The 27,180-nt window shown below is 39.0% G+C and overlaps 1 protein-coding gene across 1 annotated transcript; it reads left to right on the forward strand.

The window, feature by feature from the left end:
• Positions 1-5,365: 5,365 nt before the first annotated feature.
• LOC131696346 (uncharacterized) lies at positions 5,366-7,798 on the forward strand. Its single transcript, XM_058984891.1, has one exon. The coding sequence runs from the start codon at positions 5,366-5,368 to the stop codon at positions 7,796-7,798; it is 2,433 nt and encodes an 810-aa protein (XP_058840874.1).
• Positions 7,799-27,180: the final 19,382 nt, after the last annotated feature.

Here is a 27,180-nt window from a genome sequence, read left to right on the forward strand (position 1 = left end):
ATCCCCCCAGAAGTAATACCGAGAGGTAGTTCCTGGGAGGAATGATGGCGGAGCCCAATGGACTTTAGTCGGTATTAATGGCAGCCTCACTATTCGAGGCCGACACGCCCCCAGTGCACCCCGTGTGGTAGATTGGACCCTAACAATACCACGTGTACTGGGCTAGGACGTAAAGGTCTTCTCCATTGTAAAAAAAATAAAAAATACATACCTACATACATACCTACATACATACATACATACATACATACATACATACATACACACAGCAGCAGGGACAGGAAGGACAGGAGTCTAGGGGCCTAACGAACCCCCCCCCCCACGGTCCTACTGCGAGTTGGGGAGCTTTGCTAGGATATGGTGGGGCTAAGATTGGGCTCTTCTAAACCTCTAAAAAAAACCATAATTCCGAAAGCAGCTCCGACGAAGCCAGTCTGTGCCGCTTCTGCTAAGATCCTAAGATTCCAATAATCTAAGATCTAGGCAATGAAAGCACTCTAGCCCAACCGGAGCGCCAACCGGCACATCAGGATCAACGCCAGTAACATCCTGATTATGGTATACTGGCCATGGTGAACGTCAACGGACAGGACACGGATGACGAATAGGATGGCGACTTTGGGCGGACAGGCGTGCTGTTCTACTCCCTGAGTAAGGAAGGATGACACCGTCTTGAAATGGCGAGTGGGCTAACAGCATGGCTGCCTCCGTCCCAACAAAACCCTGGCAGGTCTCCGGGTACGTTCGAAACTCGCCATCATTTGGTTGGGTGTACTAGGTTCGGTTGAAGCATTCCCGATTTACGCCGATCCGTAAGAATGATACTGTGGTAGTAAGATTGAAGTGCGAATAGATTGCCTAGTTATGAAACTTTAATTAACGCTGTTGTTTGCTAATTATTTGCTCGTGTTATTGATTTCCCAATAAAAGAAAATCCGAAGAATCATCGGACAGTGTTATTGTGTCGAATTCATCTCGATAAATCCTGAAAAAACGCGCTGAAAATTATCCAACTTTGGGCATCGCACGTATATTGGCTTTGTATTCATTCTTCATCACAACTAGTGTAGCCTGAAATAAAACGATCTTCTCTGTGTTTTGAGCTAATGAGTCAACTGTGTTTGCGCAGCAAAACGAGTGGAATGTCAAAAAGTGACAATAACATCAAGCGAATCAAGTCAGATTCTCTATATGGCTCAACAGGCGATATGACGAATAACGATCTAGCCAGAGTGATAATTGAGCAAAACAAAGCATTAGAGGATCGAATCAACAATCTGGGGAATGAGCTTCGTATTGATATTGGCAAAGGATTAGACGATATAAAGGCTGAAATAAACGATATCAACACAAAGTTATCTAATGCACATTAGATAACTTTGTGTTGATATCGATATCGATAGTCAGAGGTAAAGGACAATTCCGATTCGATAGCCAGATTACAATTATCGAACGACTTGATCATAAGTGGAGTTCCATACACCAAGGATGAAAACTTGTGTGACTATTTTCGCTGTTGGAGTCTTGCTCTCGGTTATACTGAAGCTGCTGTACCGCTCGTCGATATGCGTCGTTTAACCAAATCTACGATGCAGGAGGGCTCCAAACCCTTGATCCTTGTGCAGTTTGCAATTCTTAATCAACGCGATGATTTTTTTAGTAAATATTTGCGCATTCGCACTTTATCATTGGCGCAAATCGGATTTCAGTCCGATGTAAGAGTGTACGTGAATGAAAACCTGACACCATCGGCGCGGAAAATTAAATAAAAAGCGATTGGACTGATGAAGAACGGGAAACTTAATGCTGTATACACGAGAAGAGGAATCATCTTTGTACGGAGCCAACAGGCAAATGCTGATGTAGCTGTTGCAACCGAAGAGGATTTGAATCGTTTAGTTCAACAAAGCTAACCTGTCCTATACAGATATTCTTTTTTTCCGTTGTTCCTTTCCTTTAACTCCTTTGATTCCATCCTGAAAGTCAATGGTATTGCTGTTGCTGCTGTGGATGTGTCTACTGGTAACTAACCTTTCCTATAAAGATACTCTATTTTTCTCCTGTTACTCCTTTCCTTGATCTTCCCTTGATTCCATCCTGAAAGTCAATGGGATTGCTGCTGCCGTAAATACTGTCTGTTGGTGCTGCTGCTGCTGTGGATGCTGTCTGCTAGTGTTGCTGCTGTTGGATTTACGATGATTACTACCGTATGGCATGGGCAAGTCTATTGCTATAAAAGTGCTAATTGAAGTTTCATTGATAATTATATAATATTTGAATTTGCATAGAAAATTTTGTATATTTGATCATATTTGTTAAAATTAATTAATTTTTTTTTAGTTTTATTAAAAATGCTCTACAAACATGGCCTTATTAACCCTGGTGGACTAAATTTAGAATATGGGTAGTACTTCCGCTTAAATTGGAGTATTCCTGGTATTGTGATGAAATCTGCACTCATTTCCGATAAACTCTCAATTTGCTGCATGCAGTGACATTGATCATGGCTTATTTAAACGCTTGCGAAACAGAGTAACCAAATTGATATCCGATGCCAAAGACAACTACATTAGAAGCAAGATTAGTAACGATCTACCAACAAAAGATCTCTGGAAAGAATTGCGCTCTCTTGGTTTAGGAAAAACACTTTTCAAGGAACCTCCCGATTTCACACCAAATGAAATAAATAGATTTTTCGCAAACAGTTTTACGATGGGCGATGGTGTCTGCGAAGCTCACACTAGCGCTTCTCTTGATATTTTCAGTTTTAATGCTATTGAAGATTATCATATAATCAATGCAATTTATGAAATTAAATCCAACGCAATAGGACTTGACGATATTCCAATTAAGTTCATTAAAGCAATATTGCCTCTAATTTTAAAACCTATAAAACACATTTTCAATCAAATTATTAAGACTAGTACATTTCCTTATGCTTGGAAGATCTCGAAAATAATACCGATCAAGAAAAAGACATTCAACAACTCCCTTAATAACTTAAGACCTGTAAGCATCTTATGCGCTCTTTCTAAAGCTTTTGAGCGAATATTAAAAAATCAAATTAGTAGTTTTGTAGCAGCAAACAATTTAATGCACAAACATCAATCTGGATATCGTCATAACCACAGTATTAAAACAGCTATGTTAAAGGTATGTGATGATATTGGTTCGATTCTAGACAAAGGCGGAATGGCTGTTCTACTCCTTTTGGATTTCTCCAAAGCGTTTGATACCATCTCTCATAAAAAGCTATGTTACAAGCTAAAAATGCTTTTTGGTTTTCACGATGGTGCTGTTCAAATGATCCAATCATATTTAACGGAAAGGCATCAGACAGTTTTTAATAATGGAAAATATTCTGAGTATCTACCTGTTCACTCGGGTGTGCCACAAGGATCAGTTCTTGACCCTATTTTATTTTCTATGTATATAAACGATTTGCCGAATAACTTAACCAACTGTAAAGTGCATCTGTTTGCAGATGATGTACAAATATACTTTGACTGTACTAATCTAACAAAAGAACAAGCAGCCAGCCTGATAAGCTTCAATTTAGCAAAAATTTATGCCTGGGCGAATGAGAATTCCCTATTGATAAACGCTGAGAAAACACAAGCTGTGCGCATTTCACGAAGGAACAATCAAAGCTATCAGCCAGAAATATTTCTGAACGGAAGCCGAATTCAGTTCACCAATTTAGCAACTAGTTTAGGTGTAACGATTCAAAGTAATTTTGAATGGGATGCATTCATATTAAAGCAGTGCGGCAAAATATATGCCAGTCTGCGTTTAATTCGATTGAAAGCCAATTGCCTTCACTTGTCTACGAAAATCATGCTATTTAAAAATTTTATCTATCCACACTTTATATTTTGTGATTTTATATTGTCACAATCATCCGCATATGCCCTCAATCGCTTAAAAATTGCACTGAATTGTTGTATTCGCTTCGTTTTCAACTTAAATCGTTACTCTTCCGTGACTCACTTGCAAAAGACATTGATTGGATGTTCATTTCACAATTTTGTCAGAATGAGAACCGTTTTGCTGTTGCATAATGTAGTTAACCATAGGTTTCCTGGATATTTATGTGAAAAAATATTCGCTCTCCGAAGCCAAAGAGGAAGAAAATTCGTAATTAGTCGGTGCAGAACATCACATTACGCTGATTCTCTTTTTGTGCGAGGCATTAGCTACTGGAATCAATTACCACATGAATTACAAACTATTGAATCATCAACAGGGTTTAAAAGGGCATGTATAGAGCATTTTAGTTAGATTTATTATAGTATTATTTTGCATAAATTCAATTTAAGTTCTATGTTAATCACACTTCATCTTACCGTGCATTCGTGAACAGAAAAGACATATGTCTTAGGTTCTTCAGAAAAAATAATAAATAAATAAATAAATAAATAAATAAATAAATAAATCTTCGAAAATAAAGCGATGACATACTCTTTTTAGTATTTCAGTGTGTTTCTATTACTCTAAAGCACACATTGGAACTTTAGTTTGATGGAATTTCCCGACTTTTCCATGAAAATTTTACGATTTTCCTAATTTTATTCATAACCGATCTATGCATTGTGCATACGCTCTAATTGATTCAAAAAATATACTGGAGCATTCTACGTAATATTTACATATAATGTATATTCAGTTTTTACGAAAAGTCTAAGATTTTCATTGGGAAATTCCATATTTTCCATAAATTGCATATCAAATCGCAAACTCCGCGGATGCTTGTTTGTATGCGTATACATGAACCGGCAGTAGATGGAAAACACAAATAATAAACGTTAGTAGGCGTTTGCGTTAGTTTCACAAGTTGCAGCATTTCAGGGATTACATCTTGACTACGATGTTGCAAACAATGAATAACGAATATTTGTTTTCCATTCAAATGTAGGTACTAAGTTGATTGTGTAGCAAGTTGGGCTGACAAAATATCGTTTATTCGCATAAAGTCAGGCCCACAGGGCTAAATTTAGATGTCAAACGAAACGCGTTAGCCGTACGCCAAACCGTTTCCGCTGAAAGCGGAAGTGCAGATCTTCTGGCTCATTCTCGACGAACAGTCACTGAATAAACACGTTCGGAATTATTTTCTTAAAACTAATTCAGTGTTCGTGATCCGAAAAATTACCACAACTATTTCAGAAGTGGGATTAGGCCTTGTCCAATTATATTATTGAGCTGCGACTGACCTGATAAGTATGGATAAGAAAAGCCCGGAATCGAGCGGCTAATAATTTATCGAAAACGTGTGTGAAGCAAGTGTCGACCAGCGAAAACGGGAGGCATAGCTCCAGCCCCATCCAGAGACAGCGAATTTTGAACTTCCGGCGCAGAAGCAAAAATGCCACGACGAAAGGGAGGCCGAAAGTCTCTTGGACCAGAGGAGGAGGAGGACGAAAAGGATGATTCGAAGACTGAGGAGCAAAAATTGGAAGACCAAGAACAAACACTGTTGTCAACCCGCACTGGCGAACGGTATTTCCATCCGGAGGAACTGAAGCAGTTAATGCCGCAGTTCAAGGAAGGAGGTGGTGTCGGGGATTGGATCGAAACAGTCGATCACTATCGAGTGCTGTATTCGTGGTCGTCAAAAACGACACTGTTGTACGCATCCTGTCGTCTATCGGGTGCGGCGTACCAGTGGTATCTAGGCGAGCGACCGTCGATTAATGCGTGGGACGATTTTAAGGCAAAAATTTGCGTTGCCTTCCCGGATCACGAAGATGAAGCCGATGTACATCGACGATTGGCAAAGAGCGTGAAGGATGGAAAGAAATCGTATGACAATTATGTGTTTAGGATGAACGCCATTGGACAGAAGGGAAAGTTAAGTAGTTCGGCAATAATCAAATACGTCATTAGTGGGTTGTATTATGATCCGCTGTACGGAAGCGTCGCTACAAGGAAATATGAATCCATCTATGAACTTCTAGAACATATTCGTTACTGCGAGTCTAATCAGGAGATGTGTAAGCGGCGAAATTTCCCTTCGAAAGCAATCGTTTCTAAAGCAAGTCCGGTTGGAGGAGGCAAGAAGCAGCATGAAGAGAACCGTTCGAACAACGATGCAGATGGCCAAGCGAAGCGGAGCTCTAAGGATGAGTGTTTTAACTGTCATGGTCCCGGACATATATCGATAAATTGTCCGCAGCCTCAACGTCGTTCTCGCTGCCCAGTGTGTAACAAGGTGGGGCATGGCGAGGAAACTTGTTTCAAGCGACGAAGTGAAACGAATTCAAGGTCCCCCGACGGAGCAGTTGAACCAAAACAACCGGCGAGTAACAGTAACTCAGCGTACCCGATTGAATGCGGAAAAAGTGATAAAAGAAGGAGCGTTGAAAAATTCTTGGAGGTCGATGGTCAATCGTTATTACCAGTTGAGCTTATCGTGGGAGACCAGATGCAAATGATCGAGTCACTTGCCGATTCGGGATGCCCCGTGAGTCGTATTAAAAAATGTTGTTTTTCTAACGAACAAATGTATTGTCCCAACAGTGACGAAGAATTAGTGGGGGCAAATAATTCGCAAATCGAAATATTAGGGTCGTACTCGACCAGAGCCAAAGTTAGATCGGATGTATTTGTAGCTAATTTAACAGTGGGCGCAGATAGTACGATGAAAATGGGCATGATATTGGGTAGAACATTTTTCGAAGAGAATGATATTCGCGGTTTGATATTTGAGCGCGATCGAGGTGTAAACACAAACTTCGATGTTGAAGCGATGCAAGATGTTTTTGACGGCGATGTAGAATCTTTGTTCGTGGACGAAAAATGTACTCTTGATGTTGGTGATTCAGATGAAACTAGATCGTTAAGCGGTACAGTGTGCAAACTGTTCGAAGCTGAGTACTTGTCTCGCGATAAACCGATCGAACCCTTAGTAAAGTACTGTGTTGAGATAAAGCTCAAAGATAACAGATATTTCAATTCAACTCCTCAACGTTTAAGTGATTATGAGCGGAAGGAGCAAAACAAGATTGTTAATGATTTGTTAGCGAAAGGTATAATTCGTGAGAGTGAATCGCCTTATACGAGCCGGGTAGTACTAACGCGGAAGAAAAACGGAGAATATCGTCTCTGTGTCAACTATAAGCCGTTGAACCGACTTTTCGAGCGTAACCATTATCCTCTTCCAATAATTGAAGATCAGATAAGTAGACTTCAGGGGCGTAAATATTTTACTTCGCTTGATATGAAGAACGGCTTCTATCATGTCGATATCGCGGAAGACTCGAAAAAATACACGTCGTTCATTACGGAAAGCGGGCAATACGAATTCAACAAACTGCCGTTCGGTTACGCCAACTCACCTAGTATATTTGCGCGGTATGTTTCTAAAGTTTTGGATCCATTCATTAAAAGTGGTGAGATTGTAGTTTTTATTGATGATATTATGGCAAGCTCTGAGACTATTGAGGAGCATTTAGATTTACTGAAAAGGCTATTTCGAGTGTTATCAGATAATCACATTCAGTTGAACGTCAAGAAATGCTCTTTCTTGAAGTTGAACGTTGTATTTCTCGGTTACGAAGTAACATTTAATCAGATTCGACCGTGCAATCAGCATATCGAAAACGTTGAAAAGTTCCCGGTTCCGACGAAAGAAAAAGCGTTGCAAAGATTTCTCGGATTGATGAGTTATTTCAGGAAGTTCATTTATCGGTATAACCAGATCGCGAATCCGTTATACGAACTGATGAACAATCATGATAAGAAGTTCAAGTTTGAGTCACGACATTTCGATGCGTTTGAGAAGCTGAAAGAGGCTTAAATTTAGAAACCTGTATTGAGCATCTATTCGCCATCTTTGGAAACACAGCTGCATATGGACGCGTCAGCTAGCGGTTTCGGCGGAATACTGATGCAGCGACAGATGTTCGACAATCAGTTCCATCCAGTTATGTTCTATTCGCGTAAAACTACTGCGGTAGAAACGGTCTATCTTTTCGGGATTTCTTTCAAAATCGTAACGGACTGCAACTCGTTAAAGGTGACATTAGCAAAAAAGGATATCAACCCAAAAATCGCGCGTTGGGCTTTATTTTTGGATCAGTTCGACTATGAAATCGAACATCGAGCGGGTACGAAAATGCAACATGTGGATGCATTATCGCGAATGCATTGCTATGCTATCGACCGGGAATCCGACTCCATATTCAACAATGCACTTTACGTAAACCAAATACGCGATTCGAACGTGATAAGTATTAAAACGACTTTGGAGCATCGCGAAAGCAAGTTTTATGAGATCAGAGATAATCTGTTGTTCCGGAAATACAAAAATCGTTTGTTGTTGTATGTTCCCGTTAGCATGGAACAGTCAGTGATGTTTAAATATCACAATGACTTAGGGCATTTCGGTATCGACAAAGTGAGTGAACTAATCAAGCGATCATATTGGTTTCCTCAAATGCAATCAAAACTTCATGATCACATTTCGAAATGTATTACGTGTATCGCGTTCAATCCGAAGTTGAGGAAGTTAAATGAACCTCTTCTGGTCGTTGATAAGATGTGTATCCCGTTCCATACAATTCACGCAGACCATCTCGGACCGTTAACATTGACTAAAGGGAAGAACGTTCATATTCTCGCGGTTGTAGATGCCTTCACGAAGTTTTTGAAGCTTTATGCGACATAGACAACTAGCTCTCGTGAAGTTATGAAACATCTCAAGTCATATCATATTGCATATTCGGTACCCGAAGTTTTAGTGACCGACAGGGGAACAGCGTTTACTTCCAAACAATTTGCGTCTTTCGTAAAGGATCATGGTATCCGTCATCAGCTTGTAGCAACTGCGTGCCCACAAGCGAATGGGCAGATAGAACGATACAATCGAACGTTCATCCCGTTGTTGAGTAAGTTGGTTGAGGAAATTTTGACCGCGATTTATCTGCAATTAGAGATGCAGCCTCGGGTAACATTCGTAAGTTGCAACATTATAACAAAGACCAGTACGATATGCGGAGTAAAGTGAACACTCAGTACCGTGAAGGTGATCTCGTTTCTGTTCGGTCTGTTAAACAAGTAGGGGAAAGAAGCAAATTGAACCCTAAGTTTAAAGGGCCATACGTCGTCAAAAAGGTATTGGATCATAATCGATACGTTATCTCGGATATTGATGGTTACCAAGTTTCTAATCGTAAATTCGAAGGTGTTTTCGACCCCAGTAACATGCGGTTGTACCAGAGGAGTTTGAACGATGAAATCTCTAAATTTTCCGATTCAGAAAAAGAGTTTGAAGATATTGAGTATCTAGATAGGTCCGAGTCAGGAGATTATGTAGATGAAGAGTATTTAGACGATGAATAAGCGACATGCAATGTAAACAAATCAGACTAATGTAAACAGTAAGAGAAAGAAACAATATTTTTGTAAAAAGAGAATGAGTACAAACATTAGCAAATCTGTCGTGGGCGACAGATACGTCAGGATGGACGAGCTGTAGCAAGTTGGGCTGACAAAATATCGTTTATTCGCATAAAGTCAGGCCCACAGGGCTAAATTTAGATGTCAAACGAAACGCGTTAGCCGTACGTCAAACCGTTTCCGCTGAAAGCGGAAGTGCAGATCTTCTGGCTCATTCTCGACGAACAGTCACTGAATAAACACGTTCGGAATTATTTTCTTAAAACTAATTCAGTGTTCGTGATCCGAAAAATTACCACAATTGTAACATTAATTTTAACATAATTACTGAATTGAATTGTGATTTTCATAAATAACATCAATTTTTTTCAGAGCTCAAATATGGTTTTGATATTGCTGTACAATTGATGAAATTTTTGAAGACAACGTCCTAAACATGAACAAAACTAACTGAAAGAGATCAAATGTGACGTTGTAAAACATTATACTAACATGATAGCATATTTCGACTAGCTAAAAATACCCTTCGGGAATCCGAAAGATAATCGAGCATGTGACTCAGTGTGCTAATTTCATATGCAAGTGATCTACCCTAATTTTACAAATCTATCATATAAAGCACACATGAGAAATTCCAACATCGTCAAGGAGTTGTGTGTTGGTGTAATATTGCGGATATTGAAAAAAACATGATCATAATTCATTTCACTTTTTGAAAATCAACCAGAATAGGTTGGCAAAGCTGTACTATTGTGCAATATGAGGTCACACTTTGTCATCATTTTCCTCTGATATAGAACTCCTATCCCTCACCTTCCCGCGATGTCAGTTCATACATTTTGACAGCGGTTAGGGTTGGAGCCTGACTCAGATTTGTTTCGGGTGGAAGCGGCATTAGTGACCACGGTGGGATCTGTGGTCGTAAGCTGACAGGGAAGGGGAACAAACGACGCGCGCGTGTGTTACGCATGTGGACATTATTTTTGCTTATTTTAGGCCGCTCAATTTTTTTGATTTTCTCTTCATGAATGAATTCGAAAGTTTTCTGTTGTAGCTTCATTTTGTTTACAACCTTCGATTACATTTTTTGCGATTATATTGTCCTTTTCCTTTTGTTATCAGGGGCGGTCGCATGAACTCAAGCTAACTAAAAACTAATACAAAAAAACAAGCTAAAAAATCTGTAAATGATCGGTGAAGTATAAATAAGAAGCAACACTCCCTATGGCCGGCAGTGTAGAGTTCAAGTTGCTCGATAAAAAATTTCGGAAATTGATCGCACTCGACTTTCGTGCATATTGCTATGATCGTATTGTCTACATTCCTTTCAATCCCCGGTAGAACAGCATTGGAGGTGGCTGGCGTCGTTATTGGCCATTTGATGAAAATGTCGAGTCATTGAAACTGCCATTGTGTGAATTATTTGCTCCTCCCAAGCATCATTATTTGGTTCATTGTGCATTTGCATTTACTCGGTCAATCACGAAGTGAAACTACGTGCAGTCTACCTAAGCTAAGCTTTTTTGGAAATCAACCAGAATAGTTTCTTATGCACACTCGCTAGCCAATAAATAATATAAAACGATTTTCAGTAAGCATTGCCGCCTTGAGCATAACCAATCAATAGATATTATAAATATTTAGAGGAACTAAGCACTGCGAAGACTGACTATTCACATAACCATTAGATCTTCAATGTCCCAACAATGCTATGTGGCGGTGACACTATACCGATGAAACGCAAACAGGACCCATAGTGAATTATACTGCCAACGATCGCACATTTGTCCCATTTGCTATGGGGTTTCTTATCTTTATGGGAGTGATTTGCGATCATGGTTAGTATATGTGTGAATAAAAGCTATTCTGCTCTACCTAAGTATCAGTGATTTGTAATTTATGCTACGTAGATTCGTCAACATTGTTTGAAAATGGCCATACGATTTTTTACTGATAGCGTATAAGTATAATACTTCGTATAAAAGGTACTATTTGATATAGCAATTAGATATGTATATGTATTTCAATCTGTCAACATACACTTCGGTGCGCTATGCACCACTACCGTGCAACAGATCATAGACATCGTGGAAAAATCAATCAGACGTAAAAGCATAAGATTTCCATAGTAAAAAACAACAAGCCGAGAAAAACGCTGTTCAAGATTTACATTTTCTTTGAGCCAAATGGATGGGACAACCATGGTTTGGTATTTTTTCGATATTTTCTAAACAAACCTGGTAATCTTATTTGTGCATTGTGATCAGGGTTGTTAATACGATACATTTTTCGCGATAATTTATCGGCGTTACTCGTTAACGATAATGTATCGTCATCGAAAACTCCGTTAACGATAATGTATCGTCGCCTTCATCGTCATCGTCGATAATTGTATCGTCGTATTCATCGTCATCGTCGGTTCATCGGTTATCGCGATACATTTTGCGTTACTTTCCCGTTTATTGGAGTTGAAGTTGATGCGGTTAACTTTCAGTTACTTAGAAATAAATACCTATTGAAGGACATGTTGTTGGCAGTTGAAAATCAATAGTTTTGGATATTTTCTATGCACAGCGGAGAATTTTTTTCAACTTTTCGAGAAAGTGTACCATACTGAAGGGAAAGTTGTTGGCAGTTGAAAATCAATAATTTTGGACATTTTCAATACGCAGAAGGGTCCGACGATGTGTCAAAATGGATTTTTTTTTAACTTTCCGAGTAAGTTGGTGCACAGAAGAGTCCCAGGTGCACAGTGCGGCAAAAAGGTGATCAAAATTGTTTTGACCATGAAGAAAACAAATTTTGAGCTATTGCGTAATTAGTAATTTTTATCACGCAAAGACATATATTGAAAAAACTACTAAACCACTATTATTAGGCCATTCACAAATTATACTACACATTTAAGTGGTGTGGTGATTAACAGATTTTATTATAATTTTAATTTAAACTAGAAGATTTTGAATTTTTAAAAGGAGAATATACATATTTCCAATGTATATTTTTTTTCTAGTTGGGAAGCTTTTAGCCCCTCCTCCGTTTCTTCTCTCCACTATGTAACAAGATGCTTCATGCTTCCTTCTTTTACCCTCAAATATGTAGTGTAATTTATGAACGGCCTCAAAGTACAGTTTCAGTCGTTTTTGAATACAGTGAAGACCCGTTTTTATCGGCCCCTTGGTGAATTGACATTGACAAAATCGGAACATATTTTTTCTGGTTCTGAAGAGACGATGTCGAAACGCAAACACCAAGACTAATATATTTTTTCCTTTCTTTTTAATAAACCGCAGTAGTTAAAATAATCTACTTTAGTCCCAAAGCCTCATAACCCGTTCTGATTATTTAGTAAAAATTTCCCTTAGGAGGTCTTACAGTACAGTAGTATTATTTTTGTATATTTTGCATCTCTCAGATAAGAAAGATATGCTAAAGAAGGAATTTACTCGAATTTGACTTGAACGTAGACTAGAGACCACCAAACGGTTTTGATAGTGTTTGTTTTACAGATTCGTCTTGGTGAAGCTATACCTGCGGAAATTTGTGGCTTCCATACCAAAACATTGCTTTTTGGACACTAAATCATTCGATAACTTCTAAGTTGTAAGAGATACAAATAAACTAACATTACAAAAATTCTGTATTTTCTTATGCTGAACGAAATTTTGAAATTCTACAAAATTACCAGGAAAAGTATTTTGAAATAAACAATTTTGTGGGGTATATCAAAGAAATCTTCACAAACGTATAATTAAATCGACAGATAGACACATAGTCTCTTCAGCGAAGTTAATACTAAAGATATTCTCAACAACTTTGCCAAAAAAAGTTTTTTTTTATTTTCATAAATGACCAAACAAAAACTTGCTTCTCAGCTTTAGAGGAATTAATCACCCAACTAATACTTTTTAAATGCAAAAAAATATAAATAAACTTTGCTGAAGACACTATAGCTAAAAAATGTTTTCCGTGGTTCAATGAATTTCTTTTACCTTTTTGCCATTTTAAAATCACTGTGCACTGGTGGATTCTCCTGTGAATTGAAAATATCCAAAACTATCGATTTTCAACTGCCAACAACCTGCCCTTCAATATAAAAAGTTTGCGAAAAGTTGAAAAAAATTCTATTTTGACGCACCGACGGTACATGCCCAAAACTATTGATTTTCACTTATTAATAGCTTCTTCAATATAATAAACTTTTCCTAAAAGTTGAAAAAATCCATTTTGACACATCGTAGAACCCCCTGTGTATTGAAAATGTCCAAAACTATTGATTGTCAACTGCCAATAACTTTCCCTTCAATATAAAACACTCCCGAAAAGTTGACAAAAAATTCCATTTTGACACATCGTCGAACCCCCTGTGCATAGAAAATGCCCAATACTATTGATTTTCAACTGTCAACAACATGTCCTTTAATAGTAATTTATTTCTAAACAATTGAAAGTTAACCGCCTCAACTTCAACTCCAATAAACGGAAAAGTAACGCAAAATGTATCGCGATAACCACCGATGAATTATCAACGATGACGATGAATCTGACGATACATTATCGTTAACGGAGTTTCCGATGACGTTGACGGGTGGTTAACGTTATCGACGATGACGATTAATTATCGATTAACAACCCTGATTGTGATTCAGTGGTGATACAGAATACAATCCAACAGATAACTCATTTTCAACAAAAATCCATATGGGACTCTTATGCTTTTATGGGTAGTAAAGCTCAACGCAAAGACACTATGATATAGGCACCATTCTAATCAGGTTTGGTAACCAGTGTCAACATTGTATTGGTATTGTCAATCTGGTGCCGGTTACAGATGGATTCAAAATAGATCATTTACCTACATTCTCTAAATATGATTTTGTAGTATCAAAGGCTGTGATTTTTCATTAGGATTTTAAAGCGGTTCTACACTGTATCCAACCCATTTTCGGAATTTTGTTCTGATTCTTATGTCGGGGAGTAGATTGCACTGGTTTTGCACTTTCTAGCAAAAGTGGGAATGAACCGCGTCTAGTGGCTTGCTCTACTGCTAGAAAATGCAACACCGGTGCAATCCACCGCCCCGGGGTTTTTCAATAAAAAACCCCCATTAGTAATCATAACAGTGAACCTATTCTTCTGACATACAATCATATCTGCATTAAATTCGAGCATTTCGGAATATGGCTTACCGGACTAGCAGTAACTTATCTTCTGTTCCACCCAGTCTAGGTTATCTATAGGTTACCCTTACCACAAGTCTATGGATACCAAGCAGAATATCTAGTTATAAGAAATGGTTCAGAATGACCGCCATTTGAATTGAGTTATGTGATGACATCTTCCAAGCAAAAGTTTATGAAGTCTAGGATGTCTTCGATTGATTTATTGTAGTTGTGTATCACAAATAATAGTTAGTACATTTTTAATTGTGGTGCACAACTGGATATTGTTTTGCCTTTCTCATATAGAAAGGTTATGCAATCGGTCGGAATTTCGACTTTCTAACCGCGGCCCGCAGAGCCGAATCTCCTATACCATTCGACTCAGTTGTTGGAGATCGATAAAAGTGTGTTTTTTTACTTGGTGATAAAGCTTTTATGCCGACCCAGCAAACGTTCGACCATACTACCGATTTCGTCCATCGTGTGTTAGAGCGAGGGACTTTGAACAGAGAAGATAACTCTGAACACTACTCCTCTAAACTCCTCCAAGGAGTCCGACATTTGCCTGATCCCCCGGATTCCATTTCAAATGACTACTTCGGCGGGCGGCGTGCTACTGCACTTCACATGATTCCAGGTCTAGTTGGTCGCGCTAGATTTCGCTAGTCTCATAACCGCCATAACAGTCCTGCACGGCATGATATTCTACATGCCCTCCTCCCTACGTTGACCAGTTGGATGCCGTGGTCGATCGAGCGATTCCGGTTGAAGGGTGGCTTCCGGTACACTGGTGCCCCGACGACCCTATACTGGTGGTTTGTTGTGTTCGGTGCTACTCGGCGTAGTCCCCGACGGTGGAGCTAGCCTACCTCGGCGGAGAGTTCCTCGACGAAAGAATGTCTCCCGCAACCGTTGACGGACGCGTTATTCTTCTTTCGATGCAGTCCGGCAGAATGCCGAGGTCAGTCCAGCGATTCCGGGCGGAGGATTGCAACCGGTTCACTGGTGCCCCGACGATTCAAGCCGGCGATTCGCTACAGACTACTTGGAATAGTCCCCGACGGTGGATCTTTCCTACTTCGACGAAGAGTAAAAGTGTGTGCGTGTGTATGTGTGTGTATATGTGTGTGTATGTATGTATGTATGTATGTATGCATGTGTCAAAAAATTTCACCGATTTTTCTCAGAGATGGCTGGACCGCTTTGCAAATACTTAGTCTCAAATGAAAGGTACAACCTTCCTATCGGTTGCTATTGATTTTTTTTATTGATCCGACTTCCGGTTCCAGAGTTACGAGTTGAAGAGTACGATCACACAGCAAATTCCCTTATAAACTGCTACCATCATAATGTCCAAATGATGCAATACATATTAAAATGTGTGCAACATTGCTTGGATTTGCGTGTCTAGATCACTAAAGACCCATCGAAGTCGCTTTGACCGCATTGGCCACCTATGACGGTTCTTGATGCCCCCGGGGAACTTCTCAAGTCTCTAAGTTAATGTCATACCTATTTCTCAGCTAACTATTTACCGATTTTTCCAAACTTGGTCTCAAATGAAAGTTACTACGTTCCAATTGAATTTTGAATTGAAATGTTACAACGCTGCTATTGAATTTCTAATTGAGCCGACATCCGGTTTCGGAATTACAGGGTGATGAGTACGAACACACAGTAAATCCTGATTTCAACGCATTCGGCGATGGATGTAAATTTTTAATGTAGAATACATTTAAGGTTTCAATATAGGGGTCCCGTTTCAAAATATCGGCTGCGGCGCCGCGTCAGATTTTGAACGTTAATAACTTTTATCATACTTAACAGAATGATTTGATTTTTAGACCAATTTGTTGCAAATATGTTCCTCTATGCTGTATTAAAATTTGAAGTATGTATAACATGTACTAATAACAAAAAAAATGTGTTTTGAAAAATCTTTCGAAAACGACTCGGAAAAGTGAAAATTTTCAGCCCATCCCGCACAGAGCCGTCGTTATGGTAGACCAACCGAACAATAAAATAATGAAAAGTTTATATATAGGTCCATTACATGTTTGTTCGTATGGTTATTCGCATTGGGTTGCTTGACGAGAGCACTTGGTGGGGGAAAGACGGCATATTTCTTTGGTTAGGCCATTAGTTGCCGGACGGAAAGGAAAGGCTCATGCACGGCACGAGAACGAGCGAGAAAGCGATAGTAGTGCATATTAGCGCGATTATATAAATATCTGTCGGTCGGTTTTTCTCATCATTCGTATTCGTTCAAGCACTAGCAAGCAGCCAGTCCACCGAAGAAAAGCAGTCGGCGATGACGACGGCGGAAAAAGTGCCCCAGCTACTGGTGACTCATCGCAACCCGATCAGGAACTGTCGCCCTGCAAGAATTTCGCCCCAACTAAAGGGCAACAGAGTAGGCTATCGTTCCAGCGTCTGGGTCGTGAGATTGTGCAGGACTGCAAAGTCGAGCTACGCTTACAAAGCTCAGTCGTAATGATGCCCCGAGAAGCCAACGATGCCTACTTGGTCGGTTTGTTCGAGAATGCAAAATAGTGCTTTCTAGCTCACCGTGTCCGCGGGGAGTGCGTCTGAATTATGCTCCCGCAATAAAACAATAAACGGTTCTTTACAGGACCAATTAATTGTGTTCTAATAAGAGTTAAACTGAAATTTACATTTTATGGTGTATAACAAATAATTTTCAGAAAGCAATATAAGAAATACGATGTGTGGAAAGAAAGAAAGAGAATTTAAATTATCTTCTCTCGCTCGTTTTCGTGCACTGCTTTTCCATTCCTTTCTGCTGCTACTACCATCATAACTAAAACGAATGTGCGTGTTCCCCCACCATCTCATGGCCAGTGTTGCCACAATTGCATGTCGCTATAACAATTTGAATTATTTTATTGATCCTCTCTAGTATTGATAAAATATAGAACATGCAAAGTACACTAGTCGCATGCTTTTATTCGAACTTTTTGGCAGCCTCCGTTGATTAACTGCATAAATCGATTTGTTTGTGCAGCTCCTTGCTAGTAGCAAACTAAATAGCCTTTATCAGCGCTAACAAATAAAACAAAAGAATTTAAGTTTGTGAAAATCTTCTCCTTCCTTCTTTTCAAATCTGCAACATTCTTTGAAAATATTGTTGGAATGTTGTTATTGAAAAACTGAACATGCAAGTTTGCTAGCACTGGCCACTAGATTGAAGGCGATGGAAAGACAGAATATTCGTTTTGGTTATGCTAGTATTGGTAGCCGAACGGAAAGGAAAGGCACAGGAATGGCACGAAAACGAGCGGGAGAGCGATAGTAGTGCTTTCTTGTGTTTTCATATATGAATATTGGTCGGTCGGTTTTTCTCATCATTCGTATTCGTTCAAGCACTAGCAAGCAGCCAGTCCACCGGAGGAAAGCAGTTGGCGATGATGACGGTCCGCAAAAGTGCCCAGCTACTGGTGGCCCATCGCAACCAACTACCGATCAGGAACTGTCGCCATGCTAGTATTTCGCCCCAACTAAAGGGCAACGGAGCAACTAATCCGCTGGCTAACATTCCAGCGTCTGGTTCGTAAGGTTGTGTATTACTTCAAAGTCGAGCTACGCTTACAAAACTCAGCCGTAATGAAGCCACTGATGCCTACTTGGTCGGTTTGTGAGAGTGGGCGTAAATTACAATAAAAGCAACGGTTCTTTTCAGGACCAATCAATTGTGTTCTAGTGAGAGTTAAACTGAAACTTTTATTTTAAGGTGTGTAGCAAATTTTCAACAAGCAACATAATACGTTGGGTGGAAAAAAGTAGCTTGCACACGGAACAAAAATTTAAATTATCCTCTTGCTCGTTTCGTGCACTGCTTTTCCATTCCTTTCTACTGTTATTATCAGTATTACCAAAACGAATGTGTTGTTGCATGTGTTTAAGAGAAACGTTGAAGTCGCATGCTTCTATTCAAGCTTTTTGGCAGCCCCCGTGAACTAACTGCATTAAATGATTTTTTGTGCAGCTCCGTGCTAGTAGCAAACAAAATGGCCCTACCAGTGTCTGATTCGTGAGATTGTGCAGGATTTCAAAGTCGAGCTAAGCTTATAAAGTTCAGCCGTAATGGTACCCGAAGAAGCCAGTCTTGTCGTTTTGTTCGAGGCTACAAAACAGTTCGCCAGGCACGTAACTATCATGCCAAAAATATCCAACGATCCAGCGCATCACCATCAACACCAACGCCGATACCAAAGGTTCTTTTCAGAACCACCATTATTACCATAGAGAATTATTTGAAAATTTCCCATTCAAACGTGATTCCGTTGAATATTATTAGTTTTAAATTAACGTCTCGAATTGAAATCACGACGCTCCGGTTATGTGACAGACATTACCCACCCATCTTTTTTTATTGTGACCACGACACCCCATTTCAATATTTCTGAATGAACAGAAGGTCGAGTTTGGAAAGTTTGTAACTTTCATTGTACTTAACCAAATTACACAATGTTCGCACTAATGATTCAGAAATATGATCAGGAATCTTCTGTTAGATTTGTAAGTATGTATAATTTACATGAATAAAGAAAAATTGATTTTCAGGAATCAATTATTATCTGTTCTTCCATTGGCCAGTACTACGCGACTTCCTCATGCTAACAATTAATTTCATCGTTAGCCATCTCCCTCACCAAGGCCAACAACGCCAACAAAACCGGTCCCTTTCAGGACCACCATCATTTTTGTAAAGAATAATTTGAAATATTCCTCGCCCAAATCAGCTTTTGTCCGAAAATCCTAATGAGTATCAACATATTTGAAGAACGTGTTCCTTATGTATTCTACATCTCTCCGGTTATGTCGCAGACATTACCCACCCATTTTTTTTTTCCAAAAGGCGAAAATTTTTCCAATATGTGACCACTACTGCTTGGATTTGTAGTTCTAGGTCACTAACAGTCATTCAAAACCTCTTTGGCCACATTGGCAACCATCGACGGTTCCAAAAGCCGCAGCGGAAGTATTCAAATTCAAAATAACAGTTACATCAATTTATCAGTGCTTAACGGACCGATTTGACCAAACTCAATCCCCAATGAACAAACTTCCGTCCTCAAAAACTGTTATGAAATTTTGTTTTGATCCGACTTCCGGTTGCGGTGTTACGGGTTGTGGAATGTGGTTACAGAGAAAACTCCCATTCAAACCGATAGCGCTATGAATACAAAAAGGTTAATAGGTTACTGACGGCCCCACAGTGGCCGCAATGGTACCAAAACGTGCGTTTAATTAATGGTGCTCTAGGAGTTGATTTTAGCGATTTGGTGTGTTAGAAACACTTTTTCAAAATGGAAGCCCCCTTCTTTTGATGTATATTGAATTGTGATTAATCCACCTAAAAGTGAGATAGAAAATTTATTTCCACTAACTTTTAAGAAAGAGGCACGATGTCAATGACAAAGTTATAGTAAATTTTACTGCGAGAAAACTTGTTGAACATGCTAACTCTCCAAAATGTAATGATGTTGAGATAAAGCACGTTGTTTGTGGGAGGCACCCAAAAAATCATTTTTTTATTATAACTTTTTTCTGAGATTTTTGCAATTCTTCAAATGTTCTATGAAGTTGTTGAAATTAAGAAATGCAAATATTTGCCGAAGACGTATTTCAAAATTCAAAACTTAAGAGTTATTAAATAAAGTGGGTTAAAAATTCCGCCATTTTGAATGACAGTTACTAAGAGACCGGCCTGTATACAAAAAATACTTTCCGGCAATGCATGTTTTTCATTTTGTAATAAAATAATTACGACATTTTAAGCATAACTTTTTATAGCAATTGTTTCTATGTGTTATTCTATTCTACGAATATTCTAAAAAATCTTTGGAAATGTCAAAGTACACATATAAGTCCAAAACTCTCAGCTCTGTAGTCTCCAACTTACGAATTATTCCTAAACTAGCACAACATCAAAAGTGATCAACTAAAAAATGCGCAAAATTTTTTGGCTGTCTTTACAAGAATAAAAACCATTACAAACAGTATTAGGGATACTGCGCCCTAATTCATCTTAGCTCCTCTATTCATCCCACCCATTGGATCTCATTAGTTAGAGAAGTATTTGCTATCTCTATTCAACGCATTAGCTCAAAAAGTCTAACTGTACTGCTTCTTAGGTACGAAGGAAAGATGGTGATACTTACTTAAGCGCAATCCAGTCATTCTAAGTCGAGTTATCAACGAAATATTGTTACATCCCGACTAATGAGATGGATAAGGGTTCGTCTACCCTATATGCCGTTTTCATGAAACGATTACGTGGCCGGAATTGTCAATAATTCTTTTGCAAGCACGTATGATTAAATATTTGAAATTAACCCTCAAAAAGGCAAGCGAAAATTGTGACTTCATAAAGAATCGCTTCTAAGACCCAATGAAACCAAGAGCCTCTTTTTTGTCGTTTTACCAGTGAGAGAATCAAAAGCCCGAAAAAGCTCGATCATTTGTATTTCGAATTACAAATTCATTGAAACTAGGGAACTGTAACTAGCCGAGCCTCTGAGACCCCTCCTAAGGATCCTAAGTAGCAACTCTGACTACACAGTCGTTTCGTGAAAATGATATCTAATACTCTTTGCTATGGTTCATACTCATGAAACTACAGTAAACCTTTTTAGACGTCACTAGTGTTCACTTTCCAAATCCTGTTAATTTATGAATAGTTTCAGATAACAGAAATTCAAAGTTCACGATTTATATGTGTATTTATTACTCTCAATGATTTTTTAGAATATTCGACACATAGAAAAAAAAATCGCTAAAAAATTTATGCTGAAAAAGTCGTACTTATTTTGTTACAAAATGAAAAACATACATTGTCGGAAAGTATTTTTTGTATACAGGCCCCGTTGTAAGTAGTATGTTTTCTTATAGTACTTATCACTGTCTTTCTCATAGAATCGAAATGTCTTCCACATATTTCCACATCTCTTACTAATTGTCATTCAAAATGGCGGTATCTTTAACCAACTTTATTTAATAACTCTTAAGTTTTGAAATAAAAAATGTTGACGTCTTCGGCAAATATCTGCAATTTCTTAATTTTAACAACTTCATAGAACATCTGAAGAATTGTAAAAATCTCAGAAAAAAGTTATAATGAAAAAATGATTTTTGGGTGCCTCCCACAAACAACGTGCTTTATCTCAACACCATTACATTTTGAAGAATTTGCATGTTTAACAAGTTTTCTCGCAGTAAAATTTATTATAACTTTGTCATTGACATCGTGCCTCTATCTTAAAAGTTAGTGGAAATAAATTTTCTATCTCACTTTTAGGTGGATTAATCAAAATTCAGTATACATCAAAAGAAGGGGGCTTCCATTCTGAAAAGTGTTTCTAACACACCAAATCGCTAAAATCAACTCCTAGAGCACCATTAATTAAACGCACGTTTTGGTACCATTGCGACCACTGTGGGCCCATAGAAATCTTGTTGGCCACATTGACCGCCAAAAACGGTTCTGGAAGTGCGCGGAAAAATGGCCATCTTTCAAAATAAAAAACTCACATCAGTTTCTCGGAGATGGTTGGGCTGATTTTCACAAACTTTGGTGAAATGTAAGGTATATTACCCCTATAGAGTACTATGAAATTTCAGATATATGGTTTCGGAAATATAGAATGAATCGTCCGGTCACATAATAAGTTTCCATATAAGCCGGAAATTATTCAAGCTGTCTTGAAGTGGTTGTTGTAATTTTAGAGTACATAGGTTGATAATACAATTATCAATGTTATTAACATGTATGTGATTGTCTGGCAGTAAATTATATAAATAATTATTGAATTTTGATGCCCACAGCACATTGATGTAGATTCACCGAGAGAACATCAATGTAAACTGAGTTGAATTTTCGTTTTACGTCTAAGAACATGGATGCCATTTGTTCTTTTTTGTCAGACATAGCGCTAAGTAAGTCCACCTGCCACAAGGAGCTGTGCAGATAAGTAAACGTAAACCCGTGGGGCAATGCTTACTGTGTCGTTATGACCAGTATCAAAGGTCCAATGACGCCAAGAGAATTATTTTAAAAGTTATTTTCAGAACCGAGTACTGGTCTACGAAACGAAAATGGGGAAGAGGTCGATTAGGGTCACAGTGGAAGTACCTCTGGGGTCTACACTTAGCCCAACGGAATTTAATGTACAATGGAGTGTTGACACTGCAACTACCCAGGGGAGTTGAGATCGTCGCCTTTGCAGATGTTGTTGTCCTAGCGATAACCGTCGAGACCCTTGAGGAGGTGGAGATGTTGACGACAGAGACAAAAGGCATCGTGGAAACCTGGTTGGTTGACGTCAAGTTGCAGCTAGTTCACCACAAAAACGAGGTAGTGCTGGTTCCGGCCTGGGCTGCTGCGCTGAACTCAAAGAGGAATCGGATGAAGTTAATAAGTTTCACCAAATAGCTGTTCGTGTCGCGAGTGCGTACAGAACGATGTCGTCGGAGGCGGTATGCGTAATTGCCAGGATGATTCCCATCTGCTTGAGGACGTGGAATGCTACTAGCGGTGAAATGCACGTAATGCAAGGAGACTGGTCCGAGCGGACTCGTTGGATAAGTGGCAGCAAGAGGGGAACAACGTAGAGAAAGGAAGGAGGACCCACCGACTCATCCCAAATGTGTCTGCTTGGGTACACTTCCATTTGATGCAGTTTTTGTCCGGACACGGATGCTTCCGGAAGTGCACGATAACAATAGAGTGGTTACGAATATACAAGTATACGAGGGACAAACAAACTAGCTCCATTGGCTAGAACGCCACTGGGAAACCTGAAATAGGGTTTCGGAAGAAATTCCGCATCCGGGGAACTTTTCGACGGTGTAAACTAGGTCCATCGCCGGACACCAGTTGAGTAGTACACGCCGTAGCACCGGGTTGGGGTCGTGGCGTCAGCGAACCGGACGTTAGGCTTTACCGGAATCGCCAGACCGACCACGACACCCTACCGGGTAGCTCGTGAGTAGGCTAGATCCACCGTCGGGGATTGGACCGAGTAGACCGCGGTCAATAACTAGCAGTGGGTCGTTCGGGCGCCAGTGAACCGCAAGCTACGTTGCACCCGGAATCGCTGGATGGACCTTAGCACCTACTGGCCTGTTGAGTAGGCTAGATCCACCACTAGGGAATAGATCGAGTAGATCGGGACAAAGTGGGGAGGTAAATGGCTCACGGAAACGAACATCAGCATCGGGAGAAATCTACCGCCGAGGAATTCACAGTGGGGTAGATTCGCCGCCGAGGACTGTTCGACTAAAACGTGACAAAAATAGGAGCTAATTGGCTTACGAAACAAACACCGGTACCGAGAGAAATTCTCTTGTCGGGGAATCCTGGCATGACAATAAATAAACGACCCCCTAACCAAAGTGCTTAGAGTTCTAAGGTGATTCGTCTTTGGTAGTAACTAGGTGAGAAGGTGAGGTAAACGTGCAACAGGCTACGGGAAAAAGTGACAGCGAACAACTTTGCATGCTAACTGGAATCCAAGAAAAATTGTTTTTAAAACCAATATGGCTGATCGACGTTTTTTGATAATCGTATCACCTGAGAAGAAATGCTCCTTGCTCCTAATTCTTGGTGGAACAAGGAGTGCTCTGATGCGTATAAAGTTAGACAAATTGCTTACAAAGAATTTTTGAAACAAGGGGGTAGACGCATGAATTTTGAAAAATATGCGATATTGCAAAAAAGATATGTCAGTCTACGTCGAGCCAAGAAGTTTAGTTATTAGAGCCGCTTCATCACTCATCACGGAGTACTCTTTGGATCACAACCAGAAGAAAGAGAGATCGAAACGGGACTAGCGAAAACGAAGTTTTTAGGAAGCGATGTATATTTAATTTTCAATTGCGCTCCTCTCATACAACTGAATTAAATTCAATTTGGGGAAGAGTCTTTTTGATTTTGCCAAAGACGCTTGCTGGATTTATTCAACAAGTTTCTTGAGCAGAACATTGTCCCGCGTGACAAGAGATAACTGAGAATTATCGCCATTCCAAATCCGGTAAAACCACACTCCGATCATAGCTGGTATCGACCGATTGAAATGCTATCCTGCATCATTACACGATGTCTCGAAAATTGAATTGACGCGAATGACTTGCTATCAGATACCCAGCTTGGTTTTCGGAGGGTCAAGGAAACGAATAATTGTCTGGCAAAAAAGAGCAAATGGCGTTCGTGTTCTTAGGTAAAGGAAAATTCAACTCAGTTTACATTGATGTTCATGATACCTAGTACACTGCCGTTCTAGGCATTATTGTCCCATGTATATAGGGAATCCCATAGAACATGGGACAAATATGCTTATAACGGCAGTATAATAGTCACAACTTATCATTCGTTTTCGTGAAAAAGTTCATGAAATCATAAAATATTCATGTGTTCGTGAACTGGTTCATGATTCTTAGTACATGATTTACGAACTATCTAGTATTTATTTGCGTGCTTGTGATATTTAGAAGATATCCCTAATCATTTATAATTTCATGCAACATGGTAATGAAATTTTTACGTGAACTCTATCACAAAAGTTGGAGTATTATTCGTGCAATCATTTTTGTTCCGTACACTTTTTAATGAAATACCCAGTTGCTAGCGACCAGTAATAGGTACGAGCAGTAGATATAAAAAATATTAGAACCTAGAACATCGTTATTCATTTGATATGGTTCATTGTGATGTCCGGACAGAAAACGAAAACTGCACTGAGAACCTCAAATAGTGTGCGTGATATCACGAATGAGTCTTATTTTAATGATCCAGTTCATATTGTCACGTTATTCCGAGTAAAAAACCAGTAGTAACCATAAAATAATAGATCACGATAAGGCGAAGAGAATTTACGAATACCGAGATAAAACTGCTGATATCATGAACATTAGTTACATTACTCTTTGAAAGTAAGCTCTAAAATAAATTATCATGATAACATGAACAGAAATTACAAAAATCGTGACTAAGATGCTGAAATCATGAACAAAAATCACACAACTAGACAAAAAAATCTAAAATCGTGTCCAAGATCCTGAAATCATGAACATGAATTGCTCTATTTATGACTAAAATATCACGATAATATGAAGAAAAGTTAAAAAAATCGCTACTAAGATCCTGAAATCATGAGCACAAATTACACAACTCGTGACAAAAATATTTAAAATCGTGACAAAGATCATGAACTCGTGAACATGAATCACTACTTATGACTAAAATATCGCGATAACGTGGATGAAAATTACGAACATCGCGACTAAGATCTTGAAATCATGAACTTTAATCCCGCTAAAGTCATGAGAATGCACAAGAATCGCGAATAAGCTCTTGAAATCATGAACAACGTTTGACTGTCGACTGTGTATTCCCAAATCATGAACAAGAATCACAATAAAAAGTAACAACAGTAACCCACCCATAGTCTACTTTCTACTTCTGCCCAAGTCAGCCGTACAATCGAACCAAGTGAACATCAACTAGCAACCTCTTGATCTAGTGTGCATTGTCTCGAGAACAAAGGAAACTTTTAATTTATTCTTGCCATCATGAGTAGGGGAGACTGAGGAGACTTGATCCCCGGGGAGACTTGATCCCATCATTGTAACTCAAAGGCGGATCAGAATACATTAATCGCATATACTAGAAAGTTGCGCAGCTTTATCTAAACATAAGTTTCTTTAACACAAAAAAAATAAATTGGACATGTGTTACCGAATTTTTACCGATTCAAAGAAAAACATCTCAGAAGAACTGAAGAAGATTTTTTTCTAAATTTTCAAACTTTTATACAATTGATAAAGTCACCCACTACATACTATACTTTTGCATACAGAATTACAGGAGAATGTCAATTATATGAATACGTTATGATTGAGCTGATTTTTTTGTTCAACTATACTTGTACTAAAGTTTGCTGAAATAGATGCTGTGGGTTCACTTGATCCCTTCAAATTCGTGGAGATTTGATCCCCTTCGCCATGCTTCATACACATCACTGAAAATAACCAAATTCACACCAGAACAATTGAAACGATTGTTGCCATAAAATAACAAAAAAATACTGTCAAAAATGAACGCTTCATCGTACAGAAACTTAACTTTAATTGTTTACTACAGTATACGTAGCAACCATGCAGCCCACATTTGACGTTCCTCAACCATAATGACGACAGCTTTCAAATAATTGCACAAAGATTTGGGGAATTCGTAAAAAAATCTTGTGAGAGATGCGTAATATGTAGTAACAAAAATAGTAATATGTAATCACAACAATTTAATCAATACCACAATACATGTTGCGGCCAAAGTCCGAAAAAACCGCGAAAGGGAAAGAAACCGAAAGAAACAAGTTCGTCGAACGGATTAAAAAACGCGTGTTGACGACTCGATGGTATAATTCACTGTAATATTTTATTCACAAGATGCGAGGGTAGTGGTAACAAATTAGTTGGTAAAAAAGCAAATTTGTATAATGTTGTGATTTCCTGTGTCTGTACCTGATAAACGGGTAGATTAGTAGTGGTAGTTGACCTAGTCGCTCGTAGGGGCCCATCCAGAGATTTCGCGCCAACA

Source organism: Topomyia yanbarensis, chromosome 1 (genome assembly GCF_030247195.1).
Source record: "Topomyia yanbarensis strain Yona2022 chromosome 1, ASM3024719v1, whole genome shotgun sequence".
Classification (NCBI taxonomy): Eukaryota; Metazoa; Arthropoda; class Insecta; order Diptera; family Culicidae; genus Topomyia; species Topomyia yanbarensis.

What these genes read in the sequence shown, in the direction of transcription:
- LOC131696346 (XM_058984891.1), top strand. Translation starts at nt 5,366, where the DNA reads ATGCCACGACGAAAGGGAGGCCGAAAGTCTCTTGGACCAGAGGAGGAG.